The following is a 26464-nucleotide window of genomic DNA, read 5'->3' as shown; positions in this document are numbered from 1 at the left end:
GTTTTTTTTTGTTTGGTCGGCTGCTGCTCCCTGATTGTGTACTAAATGAGATGTGTGGTTGATCAGTTGGTTCTTAACTCTGGTGTTTGTAACTCTGAGGTTCTACTGTATTTTAAAAATTTTCCTTGTTTCTACTGTTACCACCTGCATGCCCTTTCACATGTGTTTAATTTTTTTTTTCAATATTAGCTACAGACTAGTCCTTGAAATGTTTGGTTTCAAGGATGCATGTGAGCTGTAGCTCACAAAAGCTTATGCTCAAATAAATTTTAGTCTCTAAGGTGCCACAAGTACTCCTTTTCTTGAAATGTTTCTCTTTTTAGGTTTTATTTAATATAGTTAAAATAAATTTGTTATACATATAGCTTTTTATGGCAGCTATGTTCATTATATGTATAATCCTCTTCGTCTCTACATTTGACAGATGTCTCTATAAAGGAAAACAAAACAAAGCAGAATAAGGAAAAAGGAATTATCTGATCAAAAACATTTTACATGGGAAAACAATTACATTCAAATAAGAATATTTAATCATGTAAGATAAAATTCACCCCCTGGGCAGAAAGCCCACATCCGGCCATTTCCTTGTTCATGTGGACCTTCTACACCGGGGTGAATTTCACCCTTAAAGATTAGAGCTAATTTGGTCCTCTCCCAAGTTTCATAAACATGCACAGGGGAGCACTGAGTTGGAAAACAGTGGAATTAAGGTTACTTCTAATGGAGGACTGACATGCAGTGAGAGGTGCTATGTACCCAGAATTCATAGTGACTGACTGCATTCATAGTCATAGTGTACTGAAAAATCCTAAGAGCATATGAAGTCAGCTTATTTTAATATGAACTTTATAGGTCTCAGGTTTTTTCAGAATCAGCACTTAAGTCTTCTTTTACTGGACAATTGAAACAACTAACCCTTTTCTAATGTAGTTGTTTTTACAGTTATTGGACAAATTCAGTTGATGACAGTGGGTACAAGTCCACTAATGTCATTTGGACCCATAGTATCTTTATGGCTGAACTGTTCTTTCTAACTTGGCTTTTTTGTACAAGATATTTTGGATAAGATTTTTTTTTTAAATTTGCAAGAGGAGTAAAAATTAATCTAAGCTTGCATTAAGGGAAAAAATCAAAACTGTAATAAAAGTACAACAGTAATGGAGGGGTTTAACTCCATATATTTGAAATACAAATCTCACACTTTTATTGCTAGGCTACGTAATCTTTAATTAGCAGCTATAGGACTTCAGTGGAATCTTTTTGCCACTGGAGGATCTCCGTATTTCCCCATGAATGCAGTAGAAATAGTCAGAATGTATAAAATAGCCAGACTAAAATACCAGTTAAAAAATTAGCTTAAGAGAGGGCTAGGAGGTTCAAGCAGCATGCTTTTTGGGACTATATTCTTAGTCTTGAAATGGTAACTACTTGCCCTCATCACACAGCTCCTCCATAGCTACCAACAGACTTCTTTTTGGCCTTGGCCTATAAAACACCACAGAAGTCCATAACAATGCCAGGAGCACAATGTAGGCCTGCCAGCCCCCCTGTTCTTTTCCCTTGGCTGCCAAATGTAGAACCTCCCCATGCATATGTCTGCATGGAAGGCCTGGCCATACCCACCATGCCCAACAACTCACGGGGTTGGGCAGTAGATGAACGAGCCCCTCTATCCCAGAACCGTGGTTGGTTAGAGGATTGTAAGGAAATTTCACTCCGGACTTCCTACTGCCAGGATTCCTCTCATTGGAGGAGGGGTCTATGGCTCCAGATCAGAGGGTCATCTTCCACTAAGTGAGTTCTTAGTATTAATTAAAGTCCACCTGATTGACTTTGGGCCAATCAGCTTGCAGAGGGGTGATGCTGAGAGAAGATGATGGGTTTGGCCCAGGGTGACGCTGAGAAAAGATTATGGAATTGGCAGCTATGGTGGGAGAACAGGCTGCTGACATGTTAGTGAAGAGAGTATGCCTAAATCTAGGGTTAAGAGATTGACCCAGGAAGCAGGCTGTGGGTATAGCCTAGGCAGAGCAATCCATGGGTTTGGACACTTGGCTACACAGCAGAGACTGGGATCTGTGATTCCAAGTTGAAACTGCATCCAAGCATTAGTGAGCACAGCAATAGCCAGGAGTTATCCTGATTTGGGACAGGCCAGGGGGCCTTTGTACTCTTTTGGATAATATAGTATTGTGACAGAGCGAGATATATCTTTATCAAATTATGAACTCTATTTTGTATTGTGTGTCTAAACTTGCCAAATGCAAGGTCACTGCATTGCATTCCAGGACAGGATCTTAACATCTCATTGAAGGTGCATCACGAAGAAGCCAGAACAGACCAAACTGGGGCTATCCACGCTGAATGACTGTCAATTGCTGGTCCAGTGCCAAGAAACGTTGTTCACCCCCCTCTACAGCTGGAGCAAGCCTGCCTTGGGGCCGTGAGGTAGAAAGGCTGGAGCTCACCAGCTGAGAACATGGCTAAAAGGAGACTGACTGTACTTAAGAAGAGGTGCTGCTCTGAATGGAGGTGGGAAGAGCAAATGTCACCATGTGGAAACAGGATGTGCAGAAGAAAAGAATATGAACAACTCTACCTGGCCTAAAATGCAGACAAACACAGAAGGGGTGTTCAGAAGCTCAGATTAAGGGAGGGTACACCTCAGGACTTTTCTTATGTCTCAAAGATTTGTAATTTATGAGTAAAGTGACTGTGCTTAAGAAATTCCTTTGCTAAACCCGTGTTTCTTGCTTTCCTGCCACATTGTCCCTGAAGGGATTAAACTAGAAGCCCAGAGCCCCCACAGCACAGATGCAGTTCTGGGGGAGAGTGTGCTCTCAAGAGGTCCGAGGAACTGGTTTCATGATCTAATGTAACTGGACTGCAGAGTCCCATGTCCCAAGGAAGGGCACCAGACCACTGAGATTGGAAGTGTACCCTAGAAACAGTGACTAGACTACCCAGACTCACTCAGCTTGGCAACACATGGGACTTGGTGGTTATGAAAGTGCTGACTGTACAGAGGGGGACTGGGTACCATTTTATGTATAAACATGGACACTCATGTTGTACTCTTGCTCAGGTGGTATGCATGGCTCCCTGAAGGGGCTCCTAAATGGTCCCTTTTACTAACTGAACCTCTGTCTCTGCATAGATAAAGTATTAGGCATTATATCTGAATATAGCATTTATATTCTGGAGTTATTTCCAGCCTCACCAAAGGCTGTGGAAAGAAAACAAGAATTTTAGGCCTAGAGGGAGGCACACACTTGGAATTTGGGGATTGCTCAGTGAAAGAGGTGTGCTCCTCACACTACTTCTGTGAGGGCTGGATTAGGCCAGGCAGGCCCAATTAGCCAGTTAAGCAGCAAATAAGTGAAATATAGGCTGAGTGGAGAGCATAGATTAGAAGGAAGCTCACCTGAGCAGACATGGGCTGAGCTAGTATAAACCCAGGAGGATGGTTTGTGGTTTTAGTAGAGAGAGAAGGTGGGAACCCAGGGAAAGAGTAGGACCCTGGGGAGAGGGTGTACCCCTCTTCTGCCCCATCCCTGTGGCCCTGCCCCCACTCACTGCACCCCTTTCCCTCTGTTGCTCTCTCTCCCCCGCCCTCACTCACTTTCACCGGGCTGGGGCAGGGGGTTGGGGGTGAGGGAGGGGAGCGAGGGCTCCAGTTGGGGGTGTGGGCTTTGGGATGGAGCTGGGGATGAGGGGTTTGGGGTGCAGGAGACCGCTCTGGGCTGGGGGAGTGAGTGAGGACTCAAGCGGTGGGTGCAGTCTCTGGGATGGGGCCAAGGATGTGTGCAGGAGGGGGCTCTGGGCTTGGGTTGAGAGTGTGGGAAGGGGAGTGGGGTCCAGTTGCGGGCGTGGGCTCTGGGATGGGACCAGAGATGAGGGGTTTGGGGTGAAGAAAGGGGCTCCAGGTTGGGGCAGGGAGTTGGGGTACAGGGAGGGGTGAGGCCTCCAGCTGGGGGGGTGGACTCTGGAGTGGGGCTAGGATGAAGGGTTTGAGAGGGTGCACCTCAGGCAGGAGTGCAGGAGGGGGCTGGATCAGAGAGTTGGGGGGGTTGCAGAAGGGAGTTTGGGTGCAGGGGGGACTCTGGGCTGGGGCAGGGGGTTGGGGTGAGGGAGGGGTGCAGGGTCCCAGTGGCACTTACCATGGCTCCCAGAAGCGGTCGCCAGGTCCCTGCAGCCCCTAGATGCATGGGTGGCCAGGGAGGCTCTGCATGCTGCCCTTGTGCCCGCAGGCACCACCCCCACAGCTCCCATTGGTTGTGGCTCCTAGCCAATGAGAGCTGTGGAGCTGGCCCTTGGGGCAGGGGCAGCGCGGGTAGCCTCCCTGGACACCCATGCATCTAGAGGCTGCAGGGAGCTGGCGGCCACTTCTGGGAGCTGTATGGAGGTAGGGCAGGCAGGGAGCCTGCCTTAGCCCCGGGCCCCTGCTGCACTGCTGACCAGACTTTTAATGGCCCGGTCGGCGGTGCTGACCAGAGCTGCCAGGGTCCCTTTTCGACTGGGTGTTTTCTGGTTGAAAACTGGATGCCTGGCAACCCTTGGGTGGAGAAGTGACCCTGTGGGATGCAGAGTAGGAAGCAGCAAGGCTGGGGACTGAACAGACCTTGGCTGTGTGTTGTAGGATCCCCAGGCTGGAACCCAGAGTAGAGGACAGGCTTGGGTTCCCCTATCAGCCACCGAGGAAGGGGCACCAGGGGGCAGTGAAAGGGAAGACTGCCTGAGGCTGCTGCTGAGAAGGGACTTTGTGTAAGGGGACTGTTGAGCCCTTACTGAAACTTAGTGTGGTTTTTTTGGTTGGCCCTCTCCCAGTACCAAAAGAAAGGGAAAAGATGAGAAATCAAGACACTGAGACTGACAGTCTCCGAGGCCAGTGCTCCAGGTCAGCATGGCTGACAGGGCAGGCTGGCCAATGTGGGAGTCAGGAGCCTGGGGTCCCATCCTCCATGTCAGCTGGAGCTGCCTGGGCCACAGCAAGATCAAGATAAGGAGAGACCAGGAGCCAGAGAGAACCAGAATAGCAGTCTGGGGAGCTGAGCTGGAGGCAGAGCGAAGCTGCGGCTGAAGTAGTCTGGTGTCGGGTGTGGTGAGTAGCTGGGGAAAGTGAGGGGGACCCGGGGCAGTGGGCCCAGCGCAGAGAGATGCCCCCCAGCCAAGATGCCTTGCAGGCCAGACTTGGAGGGGGGATCATAACCCTGATGGGACGTGGGCGATGCTGGGAAGAGGGGTCCTGCCACCTAGAGCCTGAGGACATGTGGCCACCGCAAGAGCAAATGTCCAACCCGCAGCATCCCTGCAGCACAGCCAGGCCCTGGGCAGGAGGCCGGGAACGTGAGGTACAGACTGAACTTCCCTTACATTCCAGAGACAGCTGTTTGTTGTTCTGCCGTGGCCACAGAACGGGGTTACATGTTTTCCTTTAATCTTCCCCATTTTTTAAATTGGTTGCTGTTTAATAAATTGTATTTGCTTTGAACTGTATGTAATGATCAGTGGGTCAGGGAAGTGTCCAGTGTGAAGAGTACCCTGGAGTGGGGACACCCTAGCCCCCATCCTAAGTGACCATGACTAGACTGGGGGGGGTGGTGTTGAGCCCCCAGGAATCCTGGGCCCAACCTTGTTGGGGTTACAAGGACTGCAACACAGAATGGGAGGGCAGCCCTTGAGGTCAGGCAGGCCTCTGGGTAAAAGGGAGGAGGAGCGAGGACTCTGATCCTTCTGCTAGCCAATTCCACCGGGGTAGTATATAAGCCAGGAATGTTCCTCACAATGGTGGAGCCATTCCCCCGCTTACATCGTATACCCCTAGAAGGGGAAACTATGTAGTGACCTGGCCAGGGGGATGAGTCACAAAGAGAAGTAATACTGTAGCTCACAAAAGCTTATGCTCAAATAAATTTATTAGTCTAAGGTGCCTCAAGTATTCCTTTTCTTAAAGAGAAGGCTGCAGTTCCTGGAACAAGAGAAGCTGCAGAGAGGGGAAGAGAGAGAGTGTGACTACCAGAAGGGGCGTCAGCCTGGCAGAGCTAATCCCCTGAACTGTCGGGAGGCAGTACTGTCCTGCAGTGAGCAGAGTGCCCCGTGACCCTACTGCACAGGATTTAGATTTATGGCAACCATTTTACTGGCTCTATCAAAAGACTATATAGCAATGTTAATGCCTCAAAGTGAAACATTTAAAGCAACAAGTGAAGTAATGTTTCAAAAATTAGTTAACTGAAATGACATTTGGCCAGTGCCTTTGAGGGAACACCTCAAGCACCCTATGGTATAGTTATTAACCAACAGTGGCTAGGATCTCAGTCTTACATCTTGCACAACTCCTCCCTAACACCATTCTGTTATATGGATTCAGTTCTCACTTGGAAGGCAGAGGTGCTGCTAACATTTCGCCTTCAGGTAAGGATGAATTCATTCACTAGGGATCCTATTTTTCCTCTCACACTACTTTTCCACTACTATGAACTCACTCATTTAAGTGGAGCTACTTATGATTTATGTAGGTTCAAGTGAGGGGACACAGTCAGGCCCTTTGAGACCCTTTTTAAAGGAAAACCACAAAAAATAAGGTAGCTTCGGTCTGGTGTTGACTGAATTTAAATGTCTTCAAACTTACTTTTGGAATTACAAGACACAAATGGAACATAACATGATGTGTATCTCATGGAAGAATTTTAAGAGGTCCAGGGGCCCAATTTTACTCCCAGCTAGGTACGTAGAACTTCCGTTGCTAGAAAAGGGCATTGTGCAATTGTAGATGCGGGAAGAACTGAGTCCTGAGTGAAACTAAAGAACAAACACAAACTACTTCTGAAGTTTCTACTTTTTTTTTCTTGCTCCCTTTAATATAGGTTCCTTCACTAACCAAGCCATCTTATCAGCCACATAAGAATTGCTGTAAATTTGGACATTCCTTAATATCCCCCCCCCCCCCAACAAGTGCACTTCATTAGTGTGGAGGTGGCAGTTTTGATTGGATTTGATATATCCTTTTATGATAGTCTCTCTCCACCTATAATTCCAATATTCCCATCCTATTCAGAATGCAGTTGCTAGATTTAGAACTCTTTGTAATTTAGGCCCTTCAAGGGTAGGATTGAGGGGGCATGGAAAGTGAGAGAGTGGTACTCTTTCAGGCTATACCCACAACCCAAGTTCCACTTATTTGTGACATCAAAATAGGCTATCATTCACAATAGATTGATCATCATATTATGGTTTTCACTTTTGCCTTGCAGCAATGAAGTATATCAACAATGAAATAACTAAATGTGGTCATTAGGCTTCAGAATTATCATCCTTTTGAGATGTACAAGAGCAGTTCACACTCCTTAGAATTGTTTTTACTTAGGTTTCCCATCATCATGGTATTAGTTTACACTTACTTTAAAAAAAATCTATTAGACTTGTTACAAAGGGAAATCCTGGATTCTGCAATAAAAGGTGGCAGCCCATAGGAAATGTACTAGGTTGAAGAATTAACATAAACCTATCTGCTTAGACTCCTCAATATGACATTGGATTGTTGAGCAGCAAAAGTGCTATTCCCAAAATGGCCAACTTTCAGAAAGAAAATACATTAAACAACTTTCAGAAACTTGCAAACAAGACTCTTTTCTCTATTATTTGTAGAGCTAGTCAGAACGGAGTTTAATTGGAAAATGCCGATTCACTGAAAGCACTTCAGGTTTGACTAACGTCCAGTGAATTGTGGAAACCTTCCTGCAGAGGTGAAAGTAAACAGGTCCGGTCCAGTATGGCATACCGGCAACAGCCAGTACGCTGTGCTGGACCGGATCAGCTTCCCCAAGTGGGTGATTTAAAGGGCCCAGGGCTCCCTGCAGCGGCCAGAGCCCTGGACCCTTTAAATCACCTCCCGAGCCCCGCTGCTGCAGCCCTGGGGTAGCGGCGGCAGGGCTCTGGCGGTGATTTAAACAGCCCGGAGCTCTGCTGTGGTAGCAGCGGCCGGAGCCCCGGACCCTTTAAATTGCCCTTGAGCTCTCAGCCGCCTCTGCAGCTGGTAGCTCCAGGGGTGATTTAAAGGGCCTGGGGCTCCCAGCCGTAGCCTGAGCCCCAGGGCCTTTAAGTCTTGCTTTAAAGGGCCTGGATATTTAAAGTCCCCACCTCTTCCAGATGAGGCCAGACCTCTTCCGGTTGTGGCCATGCCCCCTGCTCACAACTCCAGAGTACCAGTAAGTCCTTTAAGTTACTTTCACCCATGCCTTCCTGGTGGGCTGCTGAGGATCCCAGAGCTCTGAGGGTCTATGGCTTGAGAGCAGTCCTGTCATGTGGATTGCCCTGGGACCTCAGGGCTTCCAGACTCTCGGGCCAGCGGGCTCACCAGCTGCCAGAACTATTAAGAGGTGAGCACCTGTGACAGTGGCAAGAATCATATCAATTTCACTCAGCAGCTGTTGGGTCCTGGAACTTTTAAAAACACCATGGATCACTGTTCCAAATTTTCTCATTTCAAGAATCTCTGTTTTGTGGAAAATTTTGAACCCAAATCAAATTTCAAAATGTTGGGGTTTCCTATATACTAGAAATTCTGAGTCTTCGCAGCTCTAATGATTTGTATTGCAGTAGCACTATATACTCCAATCACTGGCCAGGGCCCCACTGCGCTAGCCCTGTGTGCGCGCACACACACCCTGCCCTGAGGAGCTTCCAGTCTAAATGAGGGCTTGTCTATACAAACAGTGCATGGCAAGATGGGTATAGACCTACCTTGCATTAGTCTGCCACACAGTCAGTGTATATATCAATCCTGCTACTGCCCATTAAAAGTTCCCCAGTGTGTTTATTACAGGAATGGGTGGATGAGGTTCTGCGGCATGCAAGTGGTCAGACTAGATAATCATAGTCCCTTCCAGTCTTAAAGTCTGAGCCTGAGATTCACACTCATTTAAAAGGGGAGTAGATCAAAGCGCTTAAGGGAGCTTTCAGCTTGTGGCAGCAGGGGCCACATGTACAGTGAGTCTGAGTCAGTCTAGTGGATGGTAGGTTTGCACCCCAGCATGCCATACATTAACTGTTTGTACAGACAAACCCTAAGATACTTGTTACAGCAGAGCGCTCTGCTGTATCTACTCCATGAGCTCATCTTGCATTATTCTTCCATATGGATATTCTGCTCTGATCTCTTGGGCTTTTCTGATGACTTTGATGTGATGAAGCAGTACAAAAATAGCACAGAAGAAAAAAGCAGATTGGCATATTTCTGCTTTTAAATGGAGAGTCACTTTAGTTAAAGAACTCTACCAAATGTAGACATAAGATCAATGTTCACGTGCATGGCTTAAGTTATCTGTAAATCATTGGGATATAGGAATTTCCTAAAAATAAAAAAAATACATAAAATTATTGGCTTCTCAAAAGCTAAGAGTGCAAAATTTTTATTTCAAAAGTTTGGCTCTCATTTGAAAGGAAAAGGGTTTGCTCTTTGTTTTGTTGCTATAACTGTAGCTGTTATCTAATTTGCCTCAAAACAGGATCCTGTGTCAGGATCCTGGAAGAACAGGGTATTGAGGGAAGAAGGTAGGGGTGCTTATAACGTTGCCCATGTGTGTATATTTTGAATACAAATCCCAGATTTCAAATGGGAAGGTACATTATTCTAGTTTTAATTTAGCTTTAGGAAACTTATTCATCAAAAGTACTATTCTAATCCCAAACCTCTTATCTCTTCCACAGGTCATATGCTGCTGTATGCTTTTTCACTTACTACTTCCTTCCTTCTCTTCCTGAATGCTGTCCTTATCTAGGAAATTCCTCTTAGCAAAGCCAGACTACAATGCTTCCAGCATGCCATGCATATCTTACATACTGTCCCAAGAGTCAGCTGCAGAATTGCCATTTGTCTGTTGTTCTGTCAATGAAAATAGATTTTTCAGTCCTCCAAATATGAATATCAGTTCTTGAGCTGTGGTTGGCTTGATTAGCCTGTTCTGCATGTGTCAGGAGAAAACCAAAGGGATGGAGCTTCAAAAATATGGCTGAAGAGTTTGCCGCTGTTATTAAATCAAATAAACCAGTTCTGAATCCATTCATGGGTTTCAGAGAAAACCCATCTCTGCCACTGTTAAGCATAGGCCAAATGCTCCAATTCTCTGCCGTTTAACAAGAATGTTCAGAAGACTGGATGGATGGAGGCATTTTGAGACCTAGCAGTTCTGGGTCTTTGATGGAAATGTCCATGAAGTAGTTAACTTCCTCTATTCTTTCCTACTTTCTTTACTGTTCTACTTATTGTAGCATGATGTGTGGTAATCAGTGGCTCTGAGGATTGGGAAATCCTGGGAGCAGGCAGCAAAAACTCCCCTTCACTTGCTGCTGCTGAGAAAATTGGCGATGCATTACAGTATGCCTTGTTGTGAAGTATCCTGGCCTTTAGAAATTGTTGCCTAATTTAATGGAAAAAGTCAAAAGCTATTCTCTGAAATGAAATTTGGTTCACTTTGTTTTACAGACATTCATATTGCTATTGTATTTATGTAAAGGTTATGCCAAGCCTGGAGGAGGGGAGAATGACTTAAGGAATATGGGTTGTAAGAGAAACTAGTAACACTTATGCAAGATCAGTTGCTTAAAGGCATGCTGAATCCATCAGTTTTATATCTGTCACTGATGTATAGTTCATGATGATCATATTGGTGTTGATGGTGGATTAAATTCCACACTGACTCCTCATCTTCCTCCTTGCTTTTTATCGGCACCTTCTGTGGCTGTTCCTCTTTGACTTTATTCATTATTTGGCAGTGAACATTGTAGTGAAAATGTTGATATAGCGGAGGGGTCTCAAACACAGGGGCCATGGGGTTCTTACCTGCAGCCCGCCAAGCTTTCCCCCTCCCCCCCCCTGCATGCCACATCCCCAGCCTACCTCCAGGCCAGGGGTGGGCAAACTACAGTCCTGGGCCAGATCTGGCCCCTCAGGGATTTGGATCCAGTCCTGTGGATTTGCCAACCCCGTGGTGCTGAGGGCCCCGCACTGCTTCCCTGCAGCCCTGGGGAGAAGGGGAGCAGAGAACTCCATGAGCTGTTCTTGCCTGTGGGTACCTCCCCTGAAGCACCCATTGGCCGGGAACAGGGAAGCACAGCCAATGGGAGCTTCGGGGGAGGTACCCACAGGCAAGAACAGCTCATGGAGTTCTCTGCTTCCCAGGCCGGTTCCCAAGCGGTGCTCACCGCTTCCCAGAGCGGCATGGGGCTGGGGCAGGCAGGGAGCCTACCCCGGCCTTGGTGCACACCCCTGCCACCCCAGAGCTACTCAAGGCAAGTGGTGGCAGGTCAGAACCTAAACCCCTCCTGCACCCCAACTCCCTGCCACACCCCACACTCCCTCCTGCACCCCACACTCCCTGCCCTGAGCCCCCTGCTGCACTCCACAGTCAAGGGTGGAGTGGGGGGCAGGGTGATGTGGCCCTTAAGCTACTGTCCGAGTCCTCATGTGGCCCTCCTAGTCATTCAAGTTTGAGACCCCGATATAGCTCTTGGTGCATTTTCTGCATGTTGCAATTTCTGCACTCACCAGTAAAATAGCATCTGTAGGAAGCAAATATACAGCCCCATGGTAAAATGTAGTAGCAAGCCAGCCAACTCCTGAACAACCTATAAGGCAATTGATGCTATGCATATTAGAGGAGCTTACTCTTACATTATACAGATCAGCATTGTTTGGTGGGGTGGGTGTTCACTAGTCGAATTACTTTGCTTCTCCTTTTAGTGTCAGATAGGCCCCTCTATATCAGTGACTGGGGCTGCCATGAAAACATTGCATGTGTCAGGTGAAGCCAGATTCAGCTCACAACCCCCTGCTGATTCAGCCAATGAACCAGGCCTCCTGATTGGCTGAAGACTTCAGCAGGCACATTCTTAAACCCTGTGGCAGATGTAGGTTCCTGGCTCCTCACTAGCATGCCAAGGCTATAGCTGTGTTGCTCTCGGTCCTTCCTCCTGTCTCCAGTTCCTGCTCCTGACTATTGTCCCTGCCTCTGGCTCCAGCTCCTCATTCCTGCTCTTAATCGCCTACTTCTTGATCCCAGTTCTTGGCTCCAGCTGATACTGTGGTTCTGACCTGACTGCTGGCTCACTCCTTGGACTTGGTATTCAGCTTCTGAGCCTGGGCTCCTGCTTCCTGGCTCTTGACTCTGGCTCACTCCCTGGACTAAGAAACCCTGCTTCAGGTTCTGGCCACTAGGCCCAGTCACTCCTGTTCCAACAATTAGATCAACTTTTATAACAGTTATTTAAGGCCTCCCACAGTCTGGACCTTAACAACATTGTAGCAAAGCCAAGCCCTACCAGCACCATGCCTCCTGCTGGTCATCTGGGAATTGGCTCTTTTTCAGCTCTGGAGTGCCTCCTTCTGGCCCTGTGTCCCTCCCAGACCCTGGTGCCCTTTTACCTCAGGGTTCTGCCCTCAATAGTACACCACAGTCTGGGTTTCCCCTCCCAGGGGAACCCCCAACCCTCTAAAACCCACCTTGCCTCAGTGGCTACTGCCAGCCATTATCTAGCCCCCACTCACTGGGGCAGACTGCAGTGTAATGACCACTCAACATAGGCAGAGGCAGCAGGTCCTAACCCCTTGCCAATCTCCAGGCTGTATCTCTGCAGCCCCAGTACCTTTGATAGGCCTTCAACAAGGCCTGCAGCCTGGGGGTTTACCAGGCTGAAGCTCCCCAGCTCACTTTGCCTTTCCCCAGCACTGCTTCACTTCAGATACCTTGCTCCCAGGCAGCTAGCCCTTCCCATTCTAGGGCTAGAGTGAGACTCCCCTCAGCTCCTGGCTCACAGCCCCTTTATAGGACCAGCTGTGGCCTGATGGAGCTGGCCACACCTGTGGTCTGCCACTCCCTCAGCTGCTTTCACTCTTCTTCCCAGCCCACTCCAGGGCTGCTTTTAACCCCTGTTATGCGGGAGTGGGGCAGCTGCCCCACTACAAATACAGTCTTGTACTCAGATTCTGAGAACATCTACAGCATCTATTGACTCACAGAGCAAGAGCCCTGTTCATGCTGCTCCCTAATGTGGATCCCTGACATGGCAACACAGATTGCAAGTGGAAGCAATGAGTCAAGCTATTATTCCAAACTTGTCATGAGCTGTCTCCCCTAAACTGACTCTGACAAAAATCACTTCATGTCCCTATTTACCATCTGATTTGTTTGATATTATTCTTATGAATAAAAGAAGTTTTTTAAACATTAAAACACATTTGTATCAGAATATATGGCTTCATGAAATCATATTTTCAGCATATTGTATATGCTCAAACTACAGCCATATTTAGCAGTTAGGCATTAGTGGGGTAATTCAACTTGGAAGTTAATATTTTAACTAAATTCAGAGTTATCAGAGGGTTTGTTCCTTTCCCCTAAAGTCAATGGAAGGCTTGCTTTTTTAAAAACTTGTTTTATTTTTAAATGTGGAGCAGAACGAGAACCATAAAGTGGGGGCATATAGGCCAGAATCTTCAAGGGTAGAAAGCATTCTTATCTACTACTGAGAGCAGATGGCGCTCGGCACATTGTGGGGTTAGGCTATAAATCCCAAAACACACACGAGGATCTTCCTTATTGGTCGCATGATGTTGATTATTTTTTCCAACAAGTAAATGGTTATGAAGAGCATATATCTGCTAGTAAAGGCTTTATGGTGTCTGTGGCACAAAATAGCTAAAGTAGAATAAATGATTCACAGCCACTGATATATTTTGTGTATTTAGCTGCTTATTCTGCTCTTGACATGTTCATAAGCAGAATGTAATTTTTTCAAATTGATTTATTATGCAAGTGTATTTAAGGCCAGATTCTTCCACTTGTATATCCAGTAGGACCTTACTCTGAGCAGTCCCATTAAAGTCAGTGGGGATACTTCTGAGCATAAATGTGGCAAAATCTGACCCTCAATGAATCTGTGTGCAATTTTGCTGCCCCTCTATGGATTGATCATAAACAGTTCACTGTGGTTATTCAGTGTTCAATATTTAGTACTTGAGCCATGTTGTTTTGTTTTTTGTCATGTGGTACTATTTCTTTTATCATATAGAGCTCCAGTTGTCTAACAATCAGAAGGAGACCTGTCTAATCATCTGGGGGCTTTGAATTTCTCTGGGGGAGGAAATGGATAAGCACAATTTAGAGTATGGTGTTTTAGAAAATAGTAAACTCTTTCTTTTCTGGGCCAGGCAGGCTTTTCCCCAGGCATAATTCACAGCAAAATAAGATCTCAGTAATATGTATTAGCTGGATACAGATTACGTTGCATTCACATAATGTAATTATATGTATGGTCATAGCTGTGAAAATCATAGCCGTATCCTTGTCTGGCTAACAATCTCTGGGTGCCATGGTATTGGCAAGGGCTTTTGAGAATTCTGTCCCCATGCTGCATTAAGCAGTGTCTTAGTTGGAGAGTGAGATTTTCAGAAGTGCCTAAGTCACTTAGGAATACATGTTCTATTGAATGTCAATGAAACATGTACTCAGTTTTGACCAGCCCATCCAGTCCCTATGTCAGAGCCTACTATCTATGAGAACAAAAACATACATGTCTAAAGATTCTTATATGACCCCTATTACTACAGTATCTGAGCACCTCAGTTTTTAGTGTATTTAGCCTCACAACATCCCTGTGAAGAAGGAAACTATTGTCCACATTTTGCACCTGGAGAACTGCGACACAGAGACTAAGTGACTTGCCTGAAGTTTGTGGCTGAACAGGTAGTTGAACCCAGGTCTCTCAAGTCAGCACCCTCACCACTGGCCCAACCTTCCTCTTTACATGTGAGGGAGAAGGATGATTTATATAAAACATATACTTGTAAACATCTATCTATGCATTTTGTTTTCTACTCTCTCTACTTTGGGCTGCCATGCTTGAAATGGGAACTACACAAAAAGATACCAACTACAGGAAAGCTGAGCACTCTGACTTCATGCTTCCATGTGAAAGCTGCAGAGCTGAGCCTTGAGCTCAGTTCCTCATACTTCAGGAGCAACACTGTGGTGTATGTCATGCTGCTGGAAAACCGAGAGAGTGATTTTTTTTCTGCAGTAATGAACCCTGCTGACTCTCCCCAGGAGGGGAATTAGATTCCAGAGGAAGACCTGGGCTGTAGATGTGCTGCTGAGCATTTGCTAAAATTTCCCATGTTTGCTACCCTCAGTCTAGCATCGTTGGGAGTGCTAGTGCAGATAGGTCTGCAAGAGGCTCCCAACAGTGCTTAAAATATTGTTGGTCCCTTTCTACACTAGTGCTCTCACTGTTGTATTTTTGCTAAAAAAGTAGACAAGGCCTTATTTCCATTCTTATTCGTGAGGGAGGGTGCCCTATATGATGATGCAGAACCTATTTTAAATAAGGAACCAAGGCACGCCTACTAGATGTCTTATGCTGTTCCACCTCAGGCTGCAGGAATAAGTGGGAAAAGGGCTGTACTATTACTTTGTACTGCAACATATATATATATATATATTGTATTAAATCATTTCCAAACACAGGAAAATGTGTGTGGCTTTCATGAATGAGTATGTGTGGATGAAGCTTTAGAACTGCTGGCAACGTCCTAATTGGGTAAACTTTCACCATGGTGGGCAGGTCAAACGGAAGCCAGATAGCAGGCACTGTGTGTGTGTGTGGGGGGGAAATGGGGCTGCTTACCAGAGTCTAAAGATTGTTTAAGCGTCTGAGTAAGATGCTTTCAATTTCATTAAAATCTGAAACATTCTTTTTAATAAAAAGAAAAGGAGTACTTGTGGCACCTTAGAGACTAACAAATTTATTAGAGCATAAGCTTTCGTGAGCTACAGCTCACTTCATCGGATGCATTTGGTGGAAAAAACAGAGGAGAGATTTATATACACACACAGAGAACATGAAACAATGGGTTTATCATACACACTGTAAGGAGAGTGATCACTTAAGATAAGCCATCACCAACAGCAGGGGGGGGGAAGGAGGAAAACCTTTCATGGTGACAAGCAGGTAGGCTAATTCCAGCAGTTAACAAGAATATCAGAGGAACAGTGGGGGGTGGGGTGGGAGGGAGAAATACCATGGGGAAATAGTTTTACTTTGTGTAATGACTCATCCATTCCCAGTCTCTATTCAAGCCTAAGTTAATTGTATCCAGTTTGCAAATTAATTCCAATTCAGCAGTCTCTCGTTGGAGTCTGTTTTTGAAGCTTTTTTGTTGAAGTATAGCCACTCTTAGGTCTGTGATCGAGTGACCAGAGAGATTGAAGTGTTCTCCAACTGGTTTTTGAATGTTATAATTCTTGACGTCTGATTTGTGTCCATTCATTCTTTTACGTAGAGACTGTCCAGTTTGGCCAATGTACATGGCAGAGGGGCATTGTTGGCACATGATGGCATATATCACATTGGTAGATGCGCAGGTGAACGAGCCTCTGATAGTGTGGCTGATGTGATTAGGCCCTATGATGGTATCCCCTGAATAGATATGTGGACAGAGTTGGCAACGGGCTTTGTTGCAAGGATAGGTTCCTGGGTTAGTGGTTCTGTTGTGTGGTGTGTGGTTGCTGGTGAGTATTTGCTTCAGATTGGGGGGCTGTCTGTAAGCAAGGACTGGTCTGTCTCCCAAGATCTGAGAGAGCGATGGCTCGTCCTTCAGGATAGGTTGTAGATCCTTGATGATGCGTTGGAGGGGTTTTAGTTGGGGGCTGAAGGTGATGGCTAGTGGCGTTCTGTTGTTTTCTTTGTTGGGCCTGTCCTGTAGTAGGTGACTTCTGGGTACTCTTCTGGCTCTGTCAATCTGTTTCTTCACTTCAGCAGGTGGGTACTGTAGTTGTAGGAATGCATGATAGAGATCTTGTAGGTGTTTGTCTCTGTCTGAGGGGTTGGAGCAAATGCGGTTATATCGTAGCGCTTGGCTGTAGACAATGGATCGAGTGGTATGATCTGGATGAAAGCTAGAGGCATGTAGGTAGGAATAGCGGTCAGTAGGTTTCCGATATAGGGTGGTGTTTATGTGACCATCGCTTATTAGCACCGTAGTGTCCAGGAAGTGGATCTCTTGTGTGGACTGGTCCAGGCTGAGGTTGATGGTGGGATGGAAATTGTTGAAATCATGGTGGAATTCCTCAAGAGCTTCTTTTCCATGGGTCCAGATGATGAAGATGTCATCAATGTAGCGCAAGTAGAGTAGGGGCATTAGGGAACGAGAGCTGAGGAAGCGTTGTTCTAAGTCAGCCATAAAAATGTTGGCATACTGTGGGGCCATGCGGGTACCCATCGCAGTGCCGCTGATTTGAAGGTATACATTGTCACCAAATGTGAAATAGTTATGGGTCAGGACAAAGTCACAAAGTTCTGCCACCAGGTTAGCCGTGACAGTATCGGGGATACTGTTCCTGACGGCTTGTCGTCAAGAATTATAACATTCAAAAACCAGTTGGAGAACACTTCAATCTCTCTGGTCACTCGATCACAGACCTAAGAGTGGCTATACTTCAACAAAAAAGCTTCAAAAAACAGACTCCAACGAGAGACTGCTGAATTGGAATTAATTTGCAAACTGGATACAATTAACTTAGGCTTGAATAGAGACTGGGAATGGATGAGTCATTACACAAAGTAAAACTATTTCCCCATGGTATTTCTCCCTCCCACCCCACCCCCCACTGTTCCTCTGATATTCTTGTTAACTGCTGGAATTAGCCTACCTGCTTGTCACCATGAAAGGTTTTCCTCCTTCCCCCCCCCTGCTGTTGGTGATGGCTTATCTTAAGTGATCACTCTCCTTACAGTGTGTATGATAAACCCATTGTTTCATGTTCTCTGTGTGTGTGTATATAAATCTCTCCTCTGTTTTTTCCACCAAATGCATCCGATGAAGTGAGCTGTAGCTCACGAAAGCTTATGCTCTAATAAATTTGTTAGTCTCTAAGGTGCCACAAGTACTCCTTTTCTTTTTGCGAATACAGACTAACACGGCTGCTACTCTGAAACCTATTCTTTTTAATAAAGCTTTTGGGCTTTCTCGAGTGACGGGTGAAAGAAAAACTTACCATGTCCTCTATATGTTGTCCCCCATCTGCATGAGATTACACACCATGATGTCCTGTCAATCATGCAGTGTATGATTTGCGTTGCCAGTGGAATTGTTTGGACAGAGACGGGAGATTTAATTAAAGAACAAAATTCCTCCAGGAAAAAAAATGCTCTATATTAGTGTCAAACTGTCTCTTCCCAGTACTACTAAATATAGGATGAGAATTAAATATTTAATTTGATGGAACTGAGTTTATTAAAATCATACAAAAGTAGAGCTATTTAAATTTTTGCCTTCAGGCCCTATTAATTTTGCTCTCTCCTATAATTATATTTCCTCTATACATAATTCGCTTCTCCCTGCTCCTCTCTTGCTACCATCTGTTTCCTCCAACCCTCTAGAGGCTTGATCCTGCAAGCTCTCTCTTCCCCCCCCCTTTCCCATTAACTTCAGTGGGAGTGCAGGACTGGGTCCTGGAAGATGACATGCTAGGTGAAGACACTTAATTTCAAGCTCTAGCAAATACTGCATAACAACTGGTGCAAACAGTTACTAAACCCCTACTTGTTGCACAGTGCCCCTGGATTCTCTAAAGCTGGTGCTAAAAAAAGATGTGTGGAATATGATCCTGTATGATACTGGAGAACTCAAACATAAGTAGAGTGAGTCTCCTTGCAATGCTCATAGTTAACACATTTGTACAATAAAAAGGAGGTAATGAGAGAAAGCGGATATGCCTTTGATGCGGATGGAAACTATGTGCCTATTTCATTGGCAATACTAGTCAAGAATGATTTGTCCATGGAAAAAACAACAATTGTAATATAGCCAAGGCCTTTGCAAGCTATAGTGCCAGCTGTGTAGACCTGCTGGGGGCTCTAAGGGGACCATCTGAGCAAGTTGCAAGGAAATAGCTGCAAATGTGTTTCATGAATATTAGGCGCTGTGGGCTTCTGCTAGAACTCTTTCCATATCAACTATCTATCTGATTTCTCATCAGAAGTACTTCGTCCCTCTTCATGCTGATGCCCAACTTGTTAAAGATGGCAATACGGGGGAAAATGTCAGCTATAGAGAGCAAAGGAGAGACTTTTGAAATCATATCAAGGATGTTTTATCAGTGTGAGTGCATTTAAAAACTGTATCAGTCACCCTCTAGCCCTTGAGGATTTGGGTTTCCTTTCAACTCAAGGCATATACAAATGCTGGTAATGCTTCCTATTGTTAGAAATACTTCCAAGTTTGTTTAGATGGCAGGAACTTTTAAATTTATATTTTAACCCTCACTGAAACCTGTGAACCATAATCAAAGGGGTAAAGTCCTGTAGGAAAATACATGAGAAGAAACAGTGAAAGATTGTGGGATTCGTTTCACAGTTCAGCAACTTTAATGTCTGTGGTAAGTAGCCAACAGCCGCTTCAGTTCAGCATTCTGTACTGTAATTAGCTTTAAAGAGCTCTGACAAGATCAATAATTCATCCATTGATCTTTCACATCCATTATTTTATATCTTGGGGTGCCTGAAATCTAGAATTAATGAGCAAATTACCTAGACTGTGTCCCAAGAGATCATCAGTTCCTTTCTTAAAAGGAAGGAGAACATGATGTCTGTCTTGTTCAGGTTTTAGATAAGTTACTTGTCACCCAACAGGCTGAGATTGGTAGGGACCCACTACAGGGAAGTGCGTGTCACCCTCATCACTATTAATTTTAGCCAGCACTATGCTCTCTTTAGGCACCCACTGATCTGTATAAATCTCAGATGCTGACCTACTCTGTTCTCTGCTTAAAGGCTTTTGGCATGAGTGTGTCTTTCTGAAAGCTTTGTTTGCTGGACAGTGCAGATGAATTGGGGGTGCATGATGAGGGAGGAGGGGATGGCATATCAGTGCTTAATCAGGTCAAGTGAAGGACAAAAGGTAGGTGGCAAATCAGAACACAGACTTTTTCTGTGGGAGTCACAGCTGGCTCTCCAAACGGCAGAGGTCGTAGCTATTGGGGATTTGTTCACACATGGGCAAGTGCACTGCCTCCCATCCAGAGTATGCCCATAGTTTCCTAGACTAGAGTATTTGTGCCATTTCACACAATCTGATCACCAACCCAGGAGCTACCATTAGGTATATAAATATCTAAGAGTGTGTTAACAAACGGCCGGCTGCAGAAGATAAAGAACAAGCCTGTCAGTTTGCCTTAAGAAACCTCTATCTCCTAAATTAACCAGTGCACACTATAGTACATGTTCACCGTGCTTTTAAAAATTTATAAGGCAGCCTCTGATATGGTATCAAGATGCCAATTAAACAATACAATAAGAACTTACCCCATTAGAGAAGTGATTAATATTACTCTTCTATAATATTACTCTTCCCTCAGCCTCCCCCACAAAACCTAAACTGGGGAATAATTACCAAGAAGAAGAAAATACAAACACTTTCTCTCTCCCTCCCTGTTCAGAAACACAGAGCCAACAACTAGGATTACTCAGGGCCAAATGCTAATAAATACATGCAGGCATACGTGTCTGTAAACCGGAGGGAGTGAATAGCTGGATAACTGGAGTAGCAAATAGTGGATTGTAACAAGGAAAGCTATTACCAGGAGGGTATAAGATTAAGCAGGCCCCTTTTATCACCAGGGTCTACTCTTTTACACACACATGTGCTTTTCTAGTTACAACCCCATCCTTCTGCGTCATCAATGACTAAAGTGCACTCTCTGGACCTGATTCATGCTCATGGGTGTAGGGTGGATGCAAACTTCCCACAGGGGGAATTTGTGGTAGGAAAAACAACCTACAGGGAGGGCAGTAGTTTAAACTAACAAGAGTATATGTGCCTGGAAGCCTATTCCCATTTCCTTCCCAGCCAGCCCTGTCCACTTTCAGGCCTTTTGGGCTCCCTAATGGATGGGATTTATACACAGCTTGTATTGCCATGCTGCAGGTGGACACTATGCTGCCAAAGGCCCACAGTCTGGTTTCCACCAGCTTTTCTGGGCCATGCTGCAGTCATTTAACAGTGTCACCTTTGAATTTTTCACCCCCGCCCCTTGCACTTCACACTGGAGCTTAACAGCAGAAGCACTTGCCTGTGACACCCTACACCTATGTCTAGCAAAAAATGCTAGACAGGGTATTCATAGGAATCAAATGTCTGTTGTAGAATCTACACTGAAAATTCCTTTCTGAGCTAGATCACAAAGCTTAATCTGCGAAACAGCTTCCTGATTTTCAGAGTAGCAGCCGTGTTAGTCTGTATTCGCAAAAAGAAAAGGAGTACTTGTGGCACCTTAGAGACTAACAAATTTATTTGAGCATAAGCTTTCGTGAGGAAGTGAGCAGTAGCTCACGAAAGCTTATGCTCAAATTAATTTGTTAGTCTCTAAGGTGCCACAAGTACTCCTTTTCTTCCTGATTTTGTTACAGAGCTGGCATCAGTCTATTGTCCATTTCAAGTTTTTCTTTATCCCTGGTGAAGTGACATTTCAGTGATATATCTGTTAATATAAGCCCACACAGGTAAAAATAATGTGTGATAACTTAGTATTGAAATAGTTCCTTAAAATGTTCATATATCTGTTTGCTTATGAGGTGGAAAGAACCTAGTTCTACCCCATGAGGGCGACTACAAAATAACAAACAAAAAATTGTTAATTTTTCCAATTAACTTAATTTGACTGTGTTGGTGTCCCTTTTGTGCTCACTTTCAATAATTTGCTTACAAACCAATTCACTGGCAGTAATATTCACATGGGTGAACATAAAAGGACAGGATTTCTGAAAGGCTAATCTTGCAGGATACTTTTCACGCAGGAAATTTCAAATTGATACTCACAAGTACTTGCACTGGAAACTTGATTCTCATATCATGCAAAACTTGGGTTTGGAAGTTTTCTACCCAAAGCTACAAAATCCCCCTGGTTCACCTGAAAGTTGAGTCAGGTTCACCTACGCTCCAGTTAAAACTGCTCTGACTTTCACCTAGGAGGGGAGTTGTGACGTATTGCGGATTTTCCCTTGTTAATGTTGTATGTGAGTCTTACTGTTTTGCATAAATGCTGTGTGTGCCTCAGTTTCCCTGTGTATTGGACCAGTGTCTAGGTGGTGGAAATAAAGGTGTGTGACTCTTGCAGGGGCTGCTCCAGCTGCCTGCATGGATACAATGGCTGCCCCTTTGTAACCTGGGATGCAACCAGGTGACTCTTGGCCCAGGAAGCGAGACAAAGGCTGGAGGAGGAGCAAGGGGCAGGACAGGGCCAGGCAACTGGAAGTGAGTCTGTCTCGGCTGGCTTGAGGTGCAGGGGGAGGCCCAGAGCCCTGGCTCTGGACTCCCCCTCCCCTCAAGGTGGACTTGGTTGAAAGTCACTGATTTCTGTGCTAACAAGTTCTGTCCTACGCTGTATTCCTGTCAACCAATAAACCTTGTTTTACCGGCTGGCTGAGAGTCACATCTGACTGTGGAGTTGGGGTGCAGGGCCCTCTGGCTTCCCCAGGAACCCTGCCTGGGAGGGCTCACTGGGGGAAGCGCACGGTGTGGAAGGGGATGCTGAATGCTCCGAGGTCAGACCCAGTAAGTTCGAAGCTGTGTAAGCTTCTTGCCTGGGAGACAGTATGCTCAGAGAGAGGAAGCCTGCTCCCCCAGATTCCTGGCTGGCTTCGTATGGAGTAGTTCCAGAGCATCACCCTGGTGATTCTGTGACAACTGGTGGTAAAGGTGAGATAAACTGCACCACATGGACAGAGCATCCTGCAGTAAGCGACTGGGGAACAGTAAAACAACAGGGGATTAGCAAGAGATGGAGGTGCTGACGGCTCCAAGAAGTGCTGTTCCAGGAGGTGGGGGAGCCTATGTCTTAGCCCCGAAAGAGGTGGACCCCCGAGAAGGACTGTCGCACTGAGGGGTTTCCTCTCAGGGATCGCATAGAGCTGAGAAAGCACAGGCCTATGAGTCCATAACCATTTGGGATCAGCCTATAACCATCTCCTTAAGAAGGACATTGTAGAACTGTGCAGAGAGAGAGAGGGCTGTGCATTGGAAAGTTCACTAAGGTGCAGCTGATTGCTCTGTCGGAAGAGGAGGATCACTCTAAGGAGCTGGTTCCTGACATAGCTGGGGGCGCGAGAAGGCAGCCCCAGGGCCCACATTGGCTCCTGACCCAGCGGGGGGCGCAAGAGAGGCTAGGAGCAGCCAGTGTCCTGGTGACCTGGGTCAGCGACCAGGAGGAAGTCTCCACCATGTTCCCCGTTGGTGGATCTGAGACAGATGGAATTGGAGCTGAGATTTAAGGAGTCAGAGGACCATGAGAGACAGGGAAGGCATTAAGCAGAACAGTAGGAGAGACAGAGGCAACATGAACTGGCGATGGCTGAGTTGAGAGGCAGAAGGACCCGTCCAGGGGTGAGTGGGGATGGACCATGGGGTACCAATTCTGCCAGGAACCTCGACACTAAATTGCTGCCCCAGGTTAAGGAGGAGGGAGATATAGATGCCTGTCTCATGGCCTCTGGGAAGGCTGGCAACTGGAACCAGGCTGGCCTGGCAGAAATGGTCTAGACCCTTTCCTGGGTCCCAAGGCCATAGAGCTCTTTAGCCAGATGGGTAGGGTGGCAGACTGGCTCCCACTCCTGGCCCCAGCATATATGTCTGCCTGGACTCTCCTGGGCTCAGGCCCGTCGGACCCTCAGTGGGAGCGGAAGGTGATGGTCAATGGGGAGACATTCCTGGGGTGGCGAGATGCTGGGACAGAGAGAACTCTGGTGGTGCAGCCTCACCAGATGCTGAGGGGCTGTGTGACCTGGGTGAAGGTCCCAGGGATGAAGCCCCTCACCCTGCCTATGGCCCAAATTCCTGTGCAGACACAGGAGGGGTTGGGCTGGCTGGTAGTTGGGGTTTTCCAAGATATCAGCTGTGACTTCCTTTTGGGGAATGACTGTGTCTATTTGGGACAGAATCCAGGCCCTGCTCCTGTAACGGCCAAGAATTTGAATTCGAATCCAGGGAACCATTGGCTGAGACTGAAGTGGTCAGTGAAAATGCAAATGACCTGGCTGGCAGGGGGGAGGAGCTGCTAAGCTCAGGATACCTGTCTGTCTGTAACCAGAGCTCTGGAGCTGAGTGGGACAGAGAGATACTTCCCACGCCCTGGCACACAGGGAAGGTGGCTCACACTGGCTCTGATGCAGTGAGCAAAGCAGTGGGCTTGCTGCCTGCCCTCACTGGGACAGCAGGGGCAAAGCTGAGCCCAGGAGGATCAGAGACTCCAACTGAGTGTGGGGAACCACAGCCAGGGCGGGACAGCTGTCAACCAGGGCTACCTTGTCCAGAGGTGCAAAAGGCCCAGGACAAGGGTAAAGCAGCCTTGAGACACCTGCTTGTCATAGAGGAGCCTTTTCAGAAGGTAGCCCTGGACTTAGTGGGGGACGAATGGGACAGGAAGGCCTTTCCCAATGGAGAATCAGTGGTGGAGTATGTACTGACTTTCTGGGAAAAGCTCGCTGAGCTCATGGGTCCAGCCAGGGAGAACCTAGTCAGGGCCCAAGGGAGGCGGAAAGTCTGGCACGACTGTTCAGCCTATGGCTCTGGGGACCAGGTGAGGGGGGTCTCATCCCAGTGAGGAAGAATAAGCTGCAAGCTGCCTGGGACGGGCCCTTCAAGGTCATCAAGCAGCTGAATGAGGAGAACGATGTGGTGGAACTGCCCAACTGGGCTCTCAGCCACCAAGGAGATCAGGTCAACATGATGGAGTCATACTGTGATGGGGAGAGGCTGGTGCTGGCCATGTGTGGCCAGTGGGAGAAGTGGGAAGATCCCCTGGAGGGGTCTCTTCTCTAAGACAGGAGATGGCCCCTTGCTGGAATCAATTCCCCTCTCTGATCAGCTAACTCCTGCCCAGCAGGCAGAGATCAGAGAGGTTCATTCATATCAACAGCTGTTTTCCAACTGGCCTGGGCTCACTAACCGAGCTGTCCATTGGGTGGAGACAGGAGCCAGCCCTCCCATCAGGTGTTCCCCATTCAGAGTAAAAGGGAACACAGCCCAGGCCCTGGAGGGAGAGGTCAGAGACATGCTGGTTTTCCGGGTGATCCAGTCATCCACCAGCCCCAGGGGCGTCTCCCATGGTGCTGGTCCCCAGGAAGGATGGGTCAATATGATTGTGTGTGGCCTATCGGAAGCTCAATGCCATCAACATGTCTGCTGCCTGCCCATGCCTAGGCCTGATTGGATCCTGGATGGGTTGGGAGTGACTCGGTACCCCATGACCAGGAATCTCACCAAAGGCTACTGGCAGGTGCCTTTGGATCCAGATGCCAGTTTGAAACCTGTTTTTGTCATCCCTGTGGGGCTGTACAAATCCCTGGTCCTACCTTTCGGCCTCAAGGAGGCACCAGTCACCTGCCAGCGCCAGTGGGATCAGTTACTGAGGGGGAAGGAGAATTTTACCCTAGCCCACATTGATGATATTTGTATCATTAGCCAGACCTGGGAGGACCATGTGTCCCAGGTGAAGAGGGGGCTGAGTTGCCTCCAGGATGCAGGGCTGACTGTAAAAGCTGGGACGTGCAAGGTGGGGATGGCAGAGGTATCGTACCTGGGCCACAAGGTGGGGAGCAGCTGCATAAAGCCAGAGACGGCGAAGGTGGGAACGATCAGAGACTGGCCTGCTCCCCAGACTAAGAAACAGCCCAGGCCTTTATTGGGATGGCAGTAGTGCCCCACTTTAGTTCTGTGCCAGCTCCCATCACTAAGCTATGGAAGAAGGGTAAGCCAGACAAGCTGGTCTGGACTGGGCAGTGCCAGAGAGCTCTCTGCATGCTGAAGGAGGATTTGGTTAAGTGCCCCATGCTGGGAAACACAGACTTTGACAAGACCTTTATGGTGTTCATCGATGCCCCAGACACAGGGCTGGGCGCGGTGCCAAGGCAGACCAATGCAAAGGGCAAGAAACACCCCATCATGTACCTGAGCAGGAAGCTGCTGCCCTGGGAGTAGGATTATGCAGCCATAGAGCCATAGCCAGGGCTATGCAGACATGGAGTGGGCTCTTAAAAGGCTGCAGTCAGATCTATTTGGGCAGCGCTTCACTGTGTACACGGACCACTGGCCCTGCTGTGGCTGCACCAGATGAGAGAGGCCAATGCCAAGCTCCTGAATTGGAGTCTGTTCTCCCTGGATTATGAGATGGAGATGGCCCACGTTAAGGGGAGTGAAAATGTTATAGCTGATGCTATGTTCCAGAGAGGGAGGCCTGAACTTCCCCAGGACACTGGCTAAAGTGACCCTGCTCAGTTAGTTCTCCCAGGAGGGAGAGATGTGACATAATGGGGACTTTCCCTTATTATTTTGTATGTAAGCCTATGTGAGTCTTACTGTTTTTCATGAATGTTGTGTGTCCCTCAGTTTCCCTGTGTATTACACCAATGTCTAGGT

At 46.9% G+C, this 26464-nt stretch overlaps 1 protein-coding gene and 1 long non-coding RNA gene across 7 annotated transcripts in view; both read left to right on the top strand.

Moving 5' to 3' along the window:
* LY96 (lymphocyte antigen 96) overlaps nt 1–2727 on the top strand; it is a 35092-nt gene extending 32365 nt beyond the window's left edge. For 2 of the 5 annotated variants that reach the window (XM_043507704.1, XM_043507702.1), the window contains one exon: nt 2229–2727. Coding sequence is in view for 2 of the 5 variants with exons in the window: in XM_038388437.2 (XP_038244365.1) it covers nt 2269–2301 (33 nt within the window). In the remaining 3 variants the exon portion in view is untranslated. The remainder of the gene's footprint in view (nt 1–2228) is intronic. The other 3 variants (XM_043507703.1, XM_038388437.2, XM_038388438.2) reach the window with 2 other exon arrangements.
* A 1561-nt stretch (nt 2728–4288) lies between these two features.
* LOC122458656 lies at nt 4289–15526 on the top strand. 2 transcript variants are annotated; one of them, XR_006278766.1, is made up of 2 exons: nt 4289–6080; nt 14068–15526. It is a non-coding gene; the product is annotated as an uncharacterized LOC122458656 (long non-coding RNA). The 2 variants fall into 2 exon arrangements; XR_006278765.1 differs by lacking the exon at nt 4289–6080 and adding an exon at nt 11186–12119.
* The last annotated feature ends 10938 nt before the right edge of the window (nt 15527–26464 follow it).

Source organism: Dermochelys coriacea, chromosome 2, assembly GCF_009764565.3.
Source record: "Dermochelys coriacea isolate rDerCor1 chromosome 2, rDerCor1.pri.v4, whole genome shotgun sequence".
Classification (NCBI taxonomy): Eukaryota; Metazoa; Chordata; order Testudines; family Dermochelyidae; genus Dermochelys; species Dermochelys coriacea.
The sequence above is the reverse complement of the archived record's forward strand: the minus strand, read 5'-3'. Positions and strand labels throughout refer to the sequence as shown.